We start from the raw sequence: 14,830 nt of genomic DNA, 5'->3' as shown, positions 1-14,830 counted from the left end.
CCCTAGTAATGATAGAAAAGCTGGCTTATAAAAAGGCTTCACTGAGACTGGTGTCTTGATTTCTTTATATGACAAGACACCCTAAAGGAGACATTATGTTTAATTCTTCAACCATTCCCAAGTAGATTCATCAGCTGCGGTTGTCTCTTCTTCAGAGGCAATTCTGGAAAACAATTCTGGAAAATTACCAGATATCTTCCACATCTCACAGTAAAACAAGAAGTTAGTTTGATGTGCTAGTATGGAAAATACTTTTGGAATTGTATCTATGTCCCTGATTAGCATTAATTATTTGCCCAGTTTACATACCACCTAAGAAAGGGAAGAGGAAATGCACAAGCCCATGGCATGTTCTCAAGTTAAAGATTGTTTTGTGGGGTCAGAATTAAGCTAACATTTTATCTAGATGCCTCTTTGTACATATACAGTAATGGCTGTAAGATTACCATATCAGTTTATTGCATTCCAATCAAAATTACACTTGTGACCCCAAGAAAGTTTCAGAATAACTCATGTTGTACTTGGTTTTATGTAGTTATCTCAAGATGACATGTAATGGCAGCAAACTGGATTTAGTCAGCCATTAGTTACCCACACTACTGCCTATGTAAGAATGAATAAAATGGGTGACTCTTGGTCAGTCACTTCTCTCATCCTAATCTACCTTGTAGGGTTGTTGTGAGGATAAGCATAACCATGTACAAAGAGGTCTGAGCTCTTTGGAGGAAGAGTGGGATATAAATAAAATAAACCCATCCATAGAAGAATCCATGAGCCCTGGGCTCTCTCTTATGTGCTTGCATATTGCATGTGTGTATTTGACCACATTCTTGTGCCAGGCTTTAGCAGCAATGACAGCTCCTTTCTTTCTACCATACAGCCCAGCCACATAGGTGCAGTAGTGTCTAAATGCATGAACACAAAACTTTCAAAATAAATTAGAAGTTAAATTTAAGTGTCTGGCCTGTGGATTTCACAGGGCAGCTTATAATTTGTGTAATACAAAGCTTTATATATATGTAGTTTATATTAGACATGGGAGCACATAGGAAGCAGCAGCATACAGAGAATAATATTAAGTTTGAGGCTTATGAAGGATAAGGTTATAGCTGAACAGGACAGAATACTTCCAGCCGAGTGGAAGAAGTTTCGGGCAGCAAATGTTACTGTCAAAATGCCATAAACGACTAAATATGACCAATTCTTATTTCAACATTCTAAGCATGAATGTGTTGACTAGGCTGTTTACTACTGTAGAAGCTACAAATGACAAAGCCATAAAGAAATGTCTGTTGGTATCCATTTTGTATCTATGGGTTAAATCAAAGCATCAAGTGAGTTATTACATTTGAGGAAGAGAGGAGTCAGTGTACTATTTGAGTAGGACACAATGTAATATTATATGTATGTATTTCTTTTAGGTGAAGTCAGTCTCTGGGACTTGGAAAATGGCACAGTTATATCCATCTTTACACCAGATAGCAAAATCTTATGCTTGACAGTTGCATTTGACAAAAAGACAATTCTTTTAGGCTTGAGTGACAGTCCTACTCTTATTACTTTGAAAATGCTGAGCATCAACACTGCCACATGCTCAACAGGAAAAGATTTGTTTGGAGAAGAATCTACAAGCAGCGAAGAAGAACCTGAAGTTACTTAAATCCATTCTTAAAAGCAAGATAACTTAGCAATAATCTGAAAATGTATTCCGTATAGTAAGAATTTTAAAGAGTCACATATGTAGTAGTCTTAGTGATACTAAAATAAAAATATTTTAGTTCATATTGTAGAGATATTAAGAATATCTCTATACCACTCTTCAACAAAAATTTCTTTAAGTAGTTACATGGCAAAGGGAGCAAGACAACTTCTCTCTGCTCTAAATATTTCAAAGTCTATTTTATAATAGGGGTGCCTTTCCTCCTATTCCTGTTTGGCTGCAGATGAATGAGTTGGTGCAACTTATTTGCATAAATGAATCAGCATAAACCACAGCCATCCCTCTCTAGCACATAGTTAAGCTGGCTTTGTGTGGAGTACCTGCTTGCAGGAAGCATAGAGTGAATGCTCTGTTCTTGCCATGAGAGATCAGGTGGTGCTGGTTCTATCTGAAGTCTATGCAAAAACAACTTCTTATGAAATTTGCCGTTAGTTATTTTGGATCAGCCCAACTTCTTTCTGTGATATACAAAGATACTAGATTGGTTTGACTTGCATTAAGTAGGCAAGTTAAACTATAGTGTCAGTGAATTGTCATAAATGTATTTCCTATTAAAGCCCCTTGATATACACTGTCAAATTTTAAGTTTGTTCTGCATAACATAGAACACATTCTATTTTTATTTTAAAATATATGTCGATGGTACTCTTCACCCCCATCTCTATCAGATATTCTGCTTATTTTAGTAGACTCAAAGGAAAGCAACTTGTTAGAATCCTCTCAAACCTTAAAGACTTCTTGGCATTTGCAGGTGTCCCACACCAGCAAAATTTTAGGAACTGGGAGGTGTGTGTGCATATCATGCAGTGATAGCTGAGTAAGTCAAGATGAAGCCCAAGAAGCATGCAACATGTGATGAATTTCACTACAGCTCAGGTGCCTCAACTTAAGTGTTTTATGTCTATTATTCAAGACTCTTGTCCAATATTCAGGAACAATATAACAAGGCCAGGATCTAGGGGGCTGCATGCAGTGTTCCATGCATCACTGAGCCTTTTCAGGCCTTCCCCACATACATACCCAAAAGCCACTCCTGAAGATCAGAGATAACTCTAGAATGTATTTGATACAGTGTAGGGGGACAACAGTGGGACAGGAAATTTTTAGCAGCCTTCTGAATGCACAGAGATGATTTCTGCATTGGGCGTGGGGCTCTTGCAATCCCAGCCTGAGCAGGCATTTGGAACACACACATACACACACCCTGAAGAGGAGGGGAATAAAAGAAGAAAGAACTATTTGTGCACCACTTCTACAACCAAAAGGGTTTTTATTCACAAACCATTGCATGCGAAATATTAGATCCAAATAGTTGGTACACTTTAATGGCACAGTTCTCAATTATGTGCGCTCAGGTTTACAAAATGTAGAACCAAGAGGGAGATTGTCAAACCACAACAAGCAAGTTATTTTTAAAGAATCAGAGTAGAACTTTATAGCAATGATGCAGTTTCTTTAAAATTTGGAAACATTATTTTGCTCAAGTAGGGCTGAAGGTCAGGTTTCCAGCAGAAGTAGAGGGGACATGAGGAACTGCAGACACCAGTCAATGCTTTCCGAGTTTAGGAATTGTGCAGACATGCACACCATTACTTGGTTGCAGAATTATTGTGCCTAGGAAGAGAGCTGAATACACTAGTTTTATAAGTGGAACATGTTGAATGTGTTAAAAATATGTTTGCCAATAAAATTAAACCCCTTTCAAATCTTGCTTACAACTGGCATCAAGTTGACAACACGTACCCTGTTTCTCTGGTTCAGATGGGAGAGGAGAGCATAATTGCAACAGCATGCTAGTAGTTGGGACTTTGTCATCTTTTCCACTGCATGATTTTGCTCAAGGAAACAAAAGCAGCTAGACATCCAAAATAAACACACAATTACAACTAGATTATGAACCTGCAATTGTTTCCCCTTAAGAAGATTCTTAACAACAGAACACAATATTTATGGAAGAAGGCTATTTGTATTTGACTGGGGGATTGTTCATGATCGGTCCAGCAAATATGACATTCATGAGACATGTGTTCGAGTTATGCTAGGTTGAAACAAGTGTCATGCTTCTACAAAGCACAGAAGGAATGATTCAGCTGATTTTCCAGATATGCAACAAAAGCAGCTTCTAATTAGGTAAGCAATATTGTAAGGTTCCAGAGATATTGTTTCTCACCCTTACAAAGTGAAGCTGTCCATCTTAAGTGAAGTATCTGGGCTACAGATTGAAAAAACACAAATTTTTTTAGTACCCAGAACTTCGGCAAAGCTCAATAAATATGAGTGAACACAATAAATGTTAACTAATAAATGTTAACTGACAAATGTTATTTTATCAATGTAGAAACAAGAATGCAAACAGATAGAGTAATTTGTTCTTGGGCTGTTTATCCATAGTTCACATTGCTATTGCCTTGCATGCACACTGTAATACCCATGAAATGCAAGTGGAACCCTTGACCTGCCAGAGAGGAAAAAAAATACTGACTGTCAGGAAAAACCTACAGCAGTAGTGTTAGACAGAAAGACTACAACTACTGCTGTTTATCATCAAATCTGGCATGAGAGACTCCATTTTAAAAATATCTGCTTTTGCAGCACCTTCAGTTATCGACTGCTCCAGAAATATGTTCTGGATCCTTATTTGCAAAGTTATATTAAACCTACTAAACTTTTGAGAAGCGTTTCTTTTTTCTATTCACTGTACTTCTCTATAAAAGGAGTGCAGTAGTTTCTTACTGCCTACTGCACTTTACTGCTCCCCAGACTCTTTAGGTCCGAGCAAAGTCATTTAACATACTAGCTCAGGTAAACTGTGGTAACTTGTGCACAGACTGATAGATATTGCATTTCTCGCGCATCCATTGTACCTCTAAACTTCTCAATTGTTTACATGATTGTATGTTCCTGTTATCATTCAAGATGTTAGTGGCAAGATAGTACAAAAGGAGTTAAAAGATATTAGGGAGCAGAATAAGAAAACGCAACAAGACTCAGTTCAGGAGTGCCATTATAAATACTGAGTGGAATTCTTCTAACCATCAGTATTTGTCATTTAACGTACGCTTTCTAAACAGACTGCTAACCCCACCACCACAAGATTAACATAAATAAGTTAGTGACATATACAAAGATCACATGAAAGGCAATAAAGAAGCAAGTTGGTTTTTTACCTTGAAAAAAGGTAAAGCTTTTACCTTAAAATGCTAGATTGTAGACCCCAATTTGAAAGGTTACCTTTAAGACTCTGAAGACTAAAAGCATCATAGAACCAAAGTATTCTTAGCAGAATGAGCTATACAGTATTGACTAAAATTATGACTGCAAAAGATGTTAACACACCAGTCTTAACATGATTCCCCCTCCAGTCCTTCCTCATCAGGCATCACTATAATTCTGCAATTAAAAATAGTGAGGGAAGCAGAATTCTTGAATTCCCCCTGTGCTATTCCTGTGTGACCGTTTGGAGAATTTGGTTACTTAGTGCAGAATATTAAAGAGCACAAGTAGTACTAACTCTATTAGTACTGTAGATTTTAAAAATTATTGCATAGTTTTATGCATTATTCTAAAATACTGGTCTGCTTATTAAACAGTTTTTTTAAATAAAAACCAAGCCGCTCAATCCATTTAGAGCATCAACTACCTTGATCTTCTATCTTTTTTTGATTTGTCTGTGCACTTATCCATAGTCTTCTCATTGTCTCCTCTGCATTTGGGGCAATACCATTTCCCCTTTGGTTTGTAGGTGAGTCCAACACATGAAAAATGAAACCACTCAATTGGACACAGTTCGTTGTCACAGCCTATCATTTCTCCGTAAGACACTTGGTCACAGAGACAGTAAGTTGGCTCATTAGGGTCTACAGCAAAGTCAACTGGTGAAGTTTCCCTTTCTTGTTTAGCTTTAGAACGTTTCTTTTTCTTGGCAGATTTGGATCTCTTCTCTTTAGGTGGTTGATCATCATACTCATCAATTCCATTTGCTATATGACATATATCACGGCTTTCACTGGTACGCTGCCGGCGGGGTCTTCGAGAAGATCTTTCTGGCTGACAGGTATCCACTTTTGACTTTTCAATGGGCTTTTCTGTATCTGACAGGTCCTGGAAACACTGAGAGTGGGACTCTATTTGCCGGGCTCTGTTTTCCACCAACTCAAGCATCTGAGTGACTATTTGAATTTTCTCATCCCCAAGCTCTTGACTGTTGATCAGGGCTCGCTGAAGATGCTGCTGCAAACGTTTTTTCTGAATTGGATCATCCTCACTCTTATATTTCTCATACACTTCATCAATCTCTTTTAATGCATCTGTCAGAAGAAAAGAAGTTGGAATAAGTGTAGCAGAAACTAGAATTGCTCAAGACACTGTTTTCAAGTTGACAAATGTTATTTATTTGAATAGTGAATACCAGAAGCTGTAAGAAAAAAATCATAATCTGGCAGGTGTCTTGAAATGTACAAGATGACTAAAAGGCTATCCAGACCACTGAGAGACTAATACATCACTTAACGGAGAAAGCAAAAATGAACAGCTTTATAAAGCAAGATGTTTAGATTTTGAATACCAAATCTAAACCTTAGTGAGATATTTAATGGAAATATATAGGTTGACAGAAGAAATCTATTTCCAATACAGTACGGTGAAGGGCACACTTTAAATCCAATTGTTTGGTGTCTTTTGGAAGCAGAAATGGAATGGAAGCCTTTGCAGGATGGATGTAGCCAGCCAGCCTTAATGCTGCCAGTGACTATGACTGCTCTAGAAAATGGAATTACTTAGCATAAAATTTAGAAAGCTGTGAGATTTATAAAAATCTATATTTATCTATATTTATAAAAAGCTTTATTTTTTATTAATTCAAAAGCTTATTTTATGTAACGTAAAATAAATTGCTGTGAGCACTCAGCAATGCTCATGGATACTCTGTATAGCTATACCTAGCTATTTGGCAGGGGGGAAAGTTTAATGGTGCAATCCTACAAACACAAATTTGGGATTAAGTCCCACTGAATTCAATGGCACTTACAGTAGGAACATAGAAAGCTGCCATATACCAAGTCAGGCCATTGGGCTATCTAGCTCAGTATTGTCTACAGAGACTGGAAGAGGCTTCTTCAAGGTTGTGGGCAGGAATCTCTCAACCCTATCTTGGAGATGCCAGAGAGGGAACTGGGAACCTAGATGCTCTTCCCAGAGTGGCTCCATCCAAGGGGAATATTTTACAGTGTTCATGCTTGCTATCACTAGACCAGCTTTCCTCTCTTCTGAGAGAGTGAATCCCTATCTTCTAAAGTCAACAGGGATCAAAGCCTTCCTTTTCCAGGATTGACCTGCACTTATTTCCAAGACTTCTTTCTCCTACTTCCACTAGAAGATGCACAAATCAATTTCAAGCAGTGAAACAGAGGGAAGAGGAACCACAAATGATCTCCATGACAAAGCAGGCTACATTTTAATTCATACTTTGAACATCAAGACACTGTATATTGCTCTGTTTGTCGTTTTACAGGGAAGCTGTAATTAAACCAAACTGCAAGGAATCAATTATTTCTCTTTGGGGAGGAGGCACCATACCACAGATCCTAGTCTCACACACCTAAAATCTTATACTAGCCTAGAAAAGCTACTACTTGCTTATTCCAGAAGGATCCAAGTAGACAATAAAGTAAGACAGAGGTTCTTAAAGTTGGGTACCCAGATGTTGTTGAACTACAACTACATCATAACAAGTCCCAGTGGCCCAAAGATGATGGGAGTTTGTAACTCAACATCTAGGGGCCCAAGTTTCAGAACCCCTGGAATCTGAGATTATGCCTTCACCTTCAAGGTCGTGTAGGAAGGCAGCAAGAGGAACCACTCACAAAAACGGTAAGTGACCTTGAGTGTGTTCTTAAGCTAAAAGCAGCCTGCTGACACTAAACGAGTTTTCACCAGACACTGAAACTTAGCTAGCAAAGCACGGTCTACTTGGGGAACGCACAAAACATTCAAGCTATGCATGTGTGAGCAGTCATCAGCATAGACCTCAACTGAAAGGGACTGGCTTAATGTTTTAGGAAGATATCTATTGTGCAGCAATTTTTAAAGGGGGCTAGTGTATCTCATATGCTCCTTGGGGGCTAGACTAGAGAGATGTGCGCTGCATGCTCAGAACTTGTTGGCCAATGCACGCCTAAGGAGGCTACCCTCAGTACGATATTGTGGACTCCCCCAAGCATTCAGACTTAAAACGGGCACCAGACAACACGCAGCAGCCCCTCAACTCCCTTAAGGCCAGGGAGTGGGGGCGAGGGAGGGAGGGCATGATGGATAACGAAAGCTGCCACTCCACTAAGGCCGAGACACATTCCTCCTTCCTTCCACCCAGCTCCCCACCACAGAGGCACACCGAGTCCCAAGACGGGTGTCTCCGATTCGGCGTCTGTGGGAGGGATGAGGGTGGCCATTTTCTCTTGCCCCTCTAGCAGCCTGGCGGGGGCGGAGTGAGCCGCCCCTCCCCTTTTGAAACAAGGACAGCCAGGCGGGGGGGGGGGAGGAGAAGCAGCAGCAAGAGCGTCCCCGCCCCCGCTGCTTCCTCACTCACTCACCTCGGCAGCGCGTGTCCATCTCGCGCAGGAGCGAGGCCAGCCTCTGCATGTCCAGCGGCAACGACTCAACGCACTCCAGGTAATCCTGCACGTAGCGCGCCAGGAACCTCTCCGAGACGCCGCCGCACGGAAAGCCGGCAACCCCCGCGGCCCCACCAGCTGCAGTGGCGGCAGAGACAGCCGCTCCGGCCGCGGCCGCCCCAGACCCCGCCCCCCCAGGCTGTTGCCCCGGCGACCCCAACATCATTACGCGACGTGACACCCCCCCTCCCTGTTCCCTTAGCAAACCCGGATCCCGTGGAGAAAGGAGAGTGGGAAAGGGGGGAGCAAGGTAGAAAAAGCGCCCCCCCCCCGCTTCTCTACCGCGGCCGAGGCAAGAGACACCCGCCTCTCTCACTTAGAACTCCCCGCCTCCTTTCCCTTCCGCACCCCCCTTTTTTGACAGACTACGCATGCGCGAGACCTTGTCCTTATAAGGCGCGACTGGTTCGCATTCTCCCGCCTTCCTATCACAGTTGCTCCTATTGGTCCGGTCGGCTGTGACGTAAGAAGACAAACTGGGGGGGGATGAAAGGCGGAGTTTTCCTTAAAGGGACATCGCTACAATGTCAAAAGAGGCACTTCCTTCCAGTCCCTTCATGCCTGGTCTCAATGGGACGTTTAATCCCGCCTTCCCCGTCTCTTTACTCATTTCTTCCAGGCAATCCGCTGTCAGGAGAGACGAAAGTGAAGCGCTAGTTACCGGCCTCGACCGAACACTTCTGTACGACTACGCGTGCACCTCCCTTTTGCCTTCTTATACCTGTAACTTACAGGCACGCGCGTATGAAAGAGGAAAGGGAAACGAAGGAAACAAAAAAGAGGGAGGAGAAGCGGAAAGTGAAAAAGGAATGTTCTGAATGAAGGAGTCTTTGCTTAAACGTGCTCACTTAGAATAAGGTCTTATTTGAAATTAATGAGAGGTGCAGGAATTTCTTCAAAATTAAAAACCACTTTCTTCAATGGGAGTTGCCCCTGCACACTGCAGGATTGCAGCCTTTAGCTATTTTACTATCGGTTGATATACTGGCGACTGCGACGCAATATGCATAATGGATCTACACCAGATTCTTCTCTCCAGACCTTTTTATTGCATAGATTAAAAGAAAATTAAAATCTACAAATAAAAAACAGACGTTTCCACGTACAGACGTCAACTTCAGTGTTCCATGTCTCTCTGTTTACTATCACTACAAATATTTATACACCACTTTTCAACCAAAAAAAAGCTATCAAAGTGAGTGTTCGGCTGAAATCTAATGCATGCCTACTTAAGAATAAAACTAAGTTTACTAGGAACTTGTTTCCCAGTGATAGGAACATAGGAAGCTGCCATATACCAGGTCAGGCTGTTTGGTCCATCTAGCTTAATATTGTCTATACAGGCTGGCAGCGGAAGAGCGCTCTATGCCACTATGCTGCTCTCTGACTCTAAGCCTACTACTATATACAGTGTTGCTGGGTTCTGTGCAGCAGCATCCAAAATCCATAGGGCGCCAAACGGGAGTAGTTTTAGTTTTATCTCCCACAGGCTTCAGTGTGATACAATGCTCTCATCCAACACAGTGCACCACCCGAATGACTTGGGCTCCTCTCATTTTATAATAGTTCTTTTAGTTACATAAAGGTTGTGCCCTCGAGTTGGTGTTGATTCCTGGCAACCACAGAGCCACATGGTTTCTTGGTAGGAGGGGTTTACCATTGCCATCACACAGTATGAGGTGATGCCTTTCAGCACCTTCCTATATCACTACTGCCTGATACAGGAGTTTCCCATATTCTGGGACACACACCTGGGGGGGACTTGAACCAACAGCCTCCTGTTATCTAGGCTGGTTACTTCACTGATCTGACATTCGTTACATAGTCTTGTAGTATTCACTAGCCAACCCCACACAGAGCATCTCTGCGCTCTTTGGGGCCGGTGGTTCCCACCTTCTGCTCCAATCTCTCCTGCCCTCCCTGCAACCGTCTGCGCCACTAGCATGCTTTCCTTCCACACCGGCCGGGCGCAGTGCGGCTCGGCACCTACCTGGGCTCCTCTCGGGCACGGCTCCGCTGCCCTCTGCCTCTCACCCCTGCCAGGCCTCTGCTACCCGCTGATTCTTCCTGGCGGCCCAGCCACCACCTTACCACGGCCGGCCCGGACCTGCTTCCTCACCTTGGCCAGGCCATGTCCCCACATCCCCACGCATTTCTGGTCGGCTTAGTGAAATAATTATATAGATTATTTAGTAATTTATTAATTAGGCTTTTAGACAATCATGCCTTTTATTCTTTTTATACCTTTGATGCCTTTTTATGCCTGTTTAGGCCTTTTAATGCTATTTTGATGTCATTTTATGTGCCTAAATACCTTTCAATGTCTCCATATGTCTTTTAATGTATCACCATGCATCACTCTGCATTACACTTTGCATTGTAATCATCTCCTATATCTCATGCTGGTCTATGAGGTAATAAAGATGATTGATCGACTGGCAGCAGCTTCTCCAAGGTTGCAAGCAGGAATCTCTCTCAGCCCTATCTTGGAGTTGCCAGAGAGGGAACTTGGAACCTGCAAGCATGCAGATGCTCTTCCCAGAGCAACCTCATCCCCAAGGGGAATATCTTGCAGTGCTCCCATGTTGTCTCCCATTCAAAATGCAAACCAGGGTAGGCCCTGCTTAGCAAAAGGGACAATTCACGCTTGCTACCACAAAACCAGCTCTCCTCCCTAATCTTGAATCAGACTACACAACTTTTTTTTAAGGTTGAAGTCGCTGCTCAGGTTTGTCTGCTTCTAATCCACTTGAATTGAGTAGGAAGTGGAACAGTGATACCCTGTAGGTTCGCCGCTGCCTGCACAGCAACTTCATGAAATGAAGTGTCATCGCGGTTTTTTTGTTTTGTTTTTTGTCGTCGTGCTGTTGATTTTCCTTCACTTCCTCTTCCTTCACTTCCTCTTTCGGCTGAATCTTGCTGTCGGATTTTAAAGCACTTTTTAGCGCGTATGGAATACAACGGGCGTTCCCAGCAAGTCAGAAAGACGAAAATAAAATGTCGTCACACGTATCTACAGTGACGTAAGACAAGACTTGGGTTCATGACACAGACTGGTTAGCTCCCTTTTCATATCCGCAAAAATATTATATAAATATAATATATTATTACACATTATATCGCTGTCCAACACAGCATTGAGGAGCAGAGGACGTGGAGTATATTCTCCAAAACTATTCCGCTGCAGTTTGTTCATGCAGCTCGCCTACACATCTAGTAATTAATGAACTTTTGCCTAAGAATAGATTTGTATAGTATGTTGAAACCTTGCCTCCTTTTAACTACTGGAGTATATTGTTTGGCGATGCAAAGATCAGCCTTTTTGCACAGTCATTGGATTTAGCTGCAGTGGCGGTGGGCGTTATAGACGTATCCTTATGTACACCAATTTAACAGCTATTCTGTTTTCTTAGGGGGAATCGTATCTTTTGCGGCTAGGACCCATGGGACGCGTTTTGCCTTCTAGGCAAAAACATCTTGGGTTTTTTTTGTTCCTTCAGACTTTCTCGTCTGCATTTCGGGTATTGCATTTGTGAACAACAAAAATAATTACCAAAATGGAACGGGCGTTCTGAGAATGAGCCCCGTTCTGTTGGTGCGGGGGCCTCTTTGGGAGGAAGGCGCCTGCGCACTACCTGCGTAACTATCGAGATTGACGAGAGGCCCCTCTCGCGCTCACCCGCTCGGCCCTAAGGACTTCCTGGCGGAGATAACGTGAGCCTTCGAGACGGGTTTTTGCGCACTGGAAAGCGCGCGGCACTCTCTGCCCAGGGTCCGGGGACTTTCCCCTAGGCGGGCACGTGACCCATGAGAAACAAACGTCCTCTGTGCGTAGCCTGGAGAGCAGGTCTTCAGAACGCCACACAGATTTCGAACTTCTAGCTGCCTTATAAAACCCTGCCGATGTGATAATTTTACAGGTTATAGCGAGGAAAAATATAATATGAAAGAACCCTATGTTACTTTAAATCTTGACTTTGAGCCCTTTCATATTCCTACGAATGTTCTATTTACCTTGTCAATAAACTACTATTTATGTTTTAAAAGCCCAGGGCGATTCCTTTTGCACGCTAAAGTCGCACACATAAATTATGCAAACTAGTTTTTATCGCCCCGCCCCTACACGAATTGGCAAATAGGAAACAGCGACCTTTCTCAAATGTAGAAATGGCAAGGGGGTGGTTTAATTGCTGAGAATGACGCTGTTCGATACAAGAAATTATGCTTGCAAAACAGAAGGTACTTTTAGGCGTGTGCAAAGTAGTTCTCATACAACTCGACTCAATAATTACTACCAGCTTGAACACATCTGGACTTACAAGGCTCTGTCACCGCTTCTTAGAAAATCAAGCACGGTTCTCTCCGTCCTGAATAACCTTTGTGATAATTTTAAAAATCTCCTGCCAATACAAATGTAGCCAAGTGATTACTGCCATATTGTGAGCCATTTTGGAAGGGAGGTATATAAATTAAATAAATAAATAAATATTGTGGGACAGGAGATGGACAGTTTGGACCGAGTCGCTTAATTCTATTCACTGTTGCTTTTGTAAACCATATGTTAAATATTCTCTAATAAAAGTCAGCCTGTAATATTAACCTCCTAATTATCTTCATATTAGTAGGGCAGCTGAGTGTGGTTTATATTAACAACTCAGAATGTATTTCATTCATTCCACAATCCCAGAAAATTAGAATATCGTGAAAAGGTTCAACAGTCTAGGCTCCAGGTGTCCCACTCCAATCAGCTAATCAATCCCTAACACCTGCAAAGGGTTCCTGAGCCTTTAAGTGGTCTCTCAGTCTGGTTCATTAGGAATCACAATCATGGGAAAGACTGCTGACTTGACAGTTGTGCAGAAAACCATCATTGACACCCTCCATAAGGAGGGAAAGCCTCAAAAGGTAATTGCAAAAGAAGTTGGATGTTCCCAAAGTGCTGTATCAAAGCACATTAATAGAAAGTTATGTGGAAGGGAAAAGTGTGGAAGAAAAAGCTTTTTATCCAGTGTTATATACTCAAAAATATCTAACACGCTGGAATAATCCTTTTGTACTGCCAAATTGTTAGTGCTTTAAAATGCTGCAGTGAAGACTATACCCTCTTGCTCCTAGTCATGATCTTTTTATGTCTGCTTTCAATTTTCAGCAAAATATATTCCCCCACAGAAACCAAACACACACATCTTTGGTTGTAGCAAGGATAAATATAATTACATCACTGCTTCAATCCCACTCAGGATGGATAGAAATAGATTAAAAAAATTAAAAAACTTTCTGTACTACTTCATTATTTAGGCTGTCAGCCTCTGTTTCTAAGTAGGCTCAAGTCCCACGTGCCAAGACAAAGGCTGGATAGGATTCTTGTGTAGTGATCATATAGTAGTGGGGCTGGGCCAAGGGCAAGAGAGATGTTAGTTAGGATAACTGATATAGGAAAAGAGGTGGAGTACTAAAAAGAAACTGTGGGATTAAAAGGGAAGGCAGTATTCGGTTCACACTTCCTATATTGCGCCCACCACACACACCCCGCCCACAGAAAAGCTGTCATGGCTGAGCATAAAATCCTATCTGCAATTGAAGAAATTCCCTCCCAAGATTTTTTTTTTAAAATGGGAAACCTATCAGTGCAACAAAGAGATGCCTGGCAGCTTGACCTAGGTAATAAATAAAGGCATCCAAGCTGCTGCCATGTATCTCCTTATTGCACTGATAGGTTTCCCTTTCTTTTTTTCTTTCTTTCTTTTTCTTTCTTTCTCTTTCCTTCCTCTCTCTCACACCCACAGAGAGTTCTCTTTACATGTTTCCATCTGTGTGCAAAATGACTTTTGTTCTGAGCAGCAATATTGTTGCCAGCAAAGCTTTTCTGCTGGCTCCCAGGAGCCCCCTTGTTTGTGTTTGAGTCTCCAGGCTTGGAGATCTCACTCTGTATATGCTTAGGAGCCTCAGAGCATCGTGAGCTCTCCCTTTATAGCACCTGGGGACAGGTCACTTAGTGACAGTGGGCTAGTCACCTCTAGATTTGGTTCCTAACAAGCAAATTGTAAAGGGGAGCAGATGCGCACACACAACCCATCCTAAGTAGACCCCAGAAGTTAACCACAAAGAGGTTAACTCTCTGCCAAGGCCACTCTGCACTCAGGGTTAACTGCCTTGTCTTTCCCCTCCTTTCACAAAAAAAGACAGCAGTCAGCTAATGTGCCAATAAGCTCAATAGGAAGAACATAAATAAGGCTTGCAGAGGTAGTCCCCCCCACCACAAAGGAGTTTGAGAAAGCATTAGGAACCTAAGAGATGCACCCATCAAAAGTACTGATGAGATTACTGTACTTTTCAGTTTATGCAGATCCCCCTTCTCACTGTCTATGCACTCTGTTTTCATGACAAGAGCCTTGACATACCTCGGCAATTCCCACTTTTGTCACACTCGGGAAGAAAAGAT

The 14,830-nt window shown here is 42.1% G+C and overlaps 2 protein-coding genes and 1 long non-coding RNA gene across 11 annotated transcripts in view; 2 read left to right on the top strand and 1 right to left on the bottom strand.

The window, feature by feature from the left end:
- Window positions 1–2,817, top strand: part of LOC128326880 (NACHT domain- and WD repeat-containing protein 1-like) — a 77,789-nt gene extending 74,972 nt beyond the window's left edge. For 6 of the 7 annotated variants that reach the window (XM_053254706.1, XM_053254705.1, XM_053254704.1 and 3 more), the window contains one exon: window positions 1,422–2,817. In XM_053254706.1, coding sequence (XP_053110681.1) covers window positions 1,422–1,660 — 239 coding nt within the window. In that variant the 3' untranslated portion in view covers window positions 1,661–2,817. The remainder of the gene's footprint in view (window positions 1–1,421) is intronic. The other variant, XR_008308316.1, reaches the window with a different exon arrangement.
- ING2 (inhibitor of growth family member 2) overlaps window positions 1–8,739 on the bottom strand; it is a 38,629-nt gene extending 29,890 nt beyond the window's left edge. The window contains exons 1-3 of one of the 3 annotated variants that reach the window (XM_053254715.1): window positions 8,308–8,739; window positions 5,361–6,027; window positions 2,967–3,575 (exon numbers count right to left, since the gene is read on the bottom strand). In XM_053254715.1, the coding sequence (XP_053110690.1) occupies window positions 3,422–3,575; window positions 5,361–6,027; window positions 8,308–8,554 (1,068 nt within the window). In that variant the 5' untranslated portion in view covers window positions 8,555–8,739 and the 3' untranslated portion in view covers window positions 2,967–3,421. Of the gene's footprint in view, window positions 1–2,966; window positions 3,576–5,299; window positions 6,028–8,307 lie in introns of those variants that run through there. The other 2 variants (XM_053254716.1, XM_053254717.1) reach the window with 2 other exon arrangements.
- On the top strand, window positions 7,962–9,503 carry LOC128326882 (uncharacterized). The gene is made up of 2 exons (XR_008308317.1): window positions 7,962–8,386; window positions 9,008–9,503. It is a non-coding gene; the product is annotated as an uncharacterized LOC128326882 (long non-coding RNA).
- Window positions 9,504–14,830: the final 5,327 nt, after the last annotated feature.

Source organism: Hemicordylus capensis, chromosome 5, assembly GCF_027244095.1.
Source record: "Hemicordylus capensis ecotype Gifberg chromosome 5, rHemCap1.1.pri, whole genome shotgun sequence".
Taxonomy (NCBI): Eukaryota; Metazoa; Chordata; class Lepidosauria; order Squamata; family Cordylidae; genus Hemicordylus; species Hemicordylus capensis.
The sequence above is the reverse complement of the archived record's forward strand: the minus strand, read 5'-3'. Positions and strand labels throughout refer to the sequence as shown.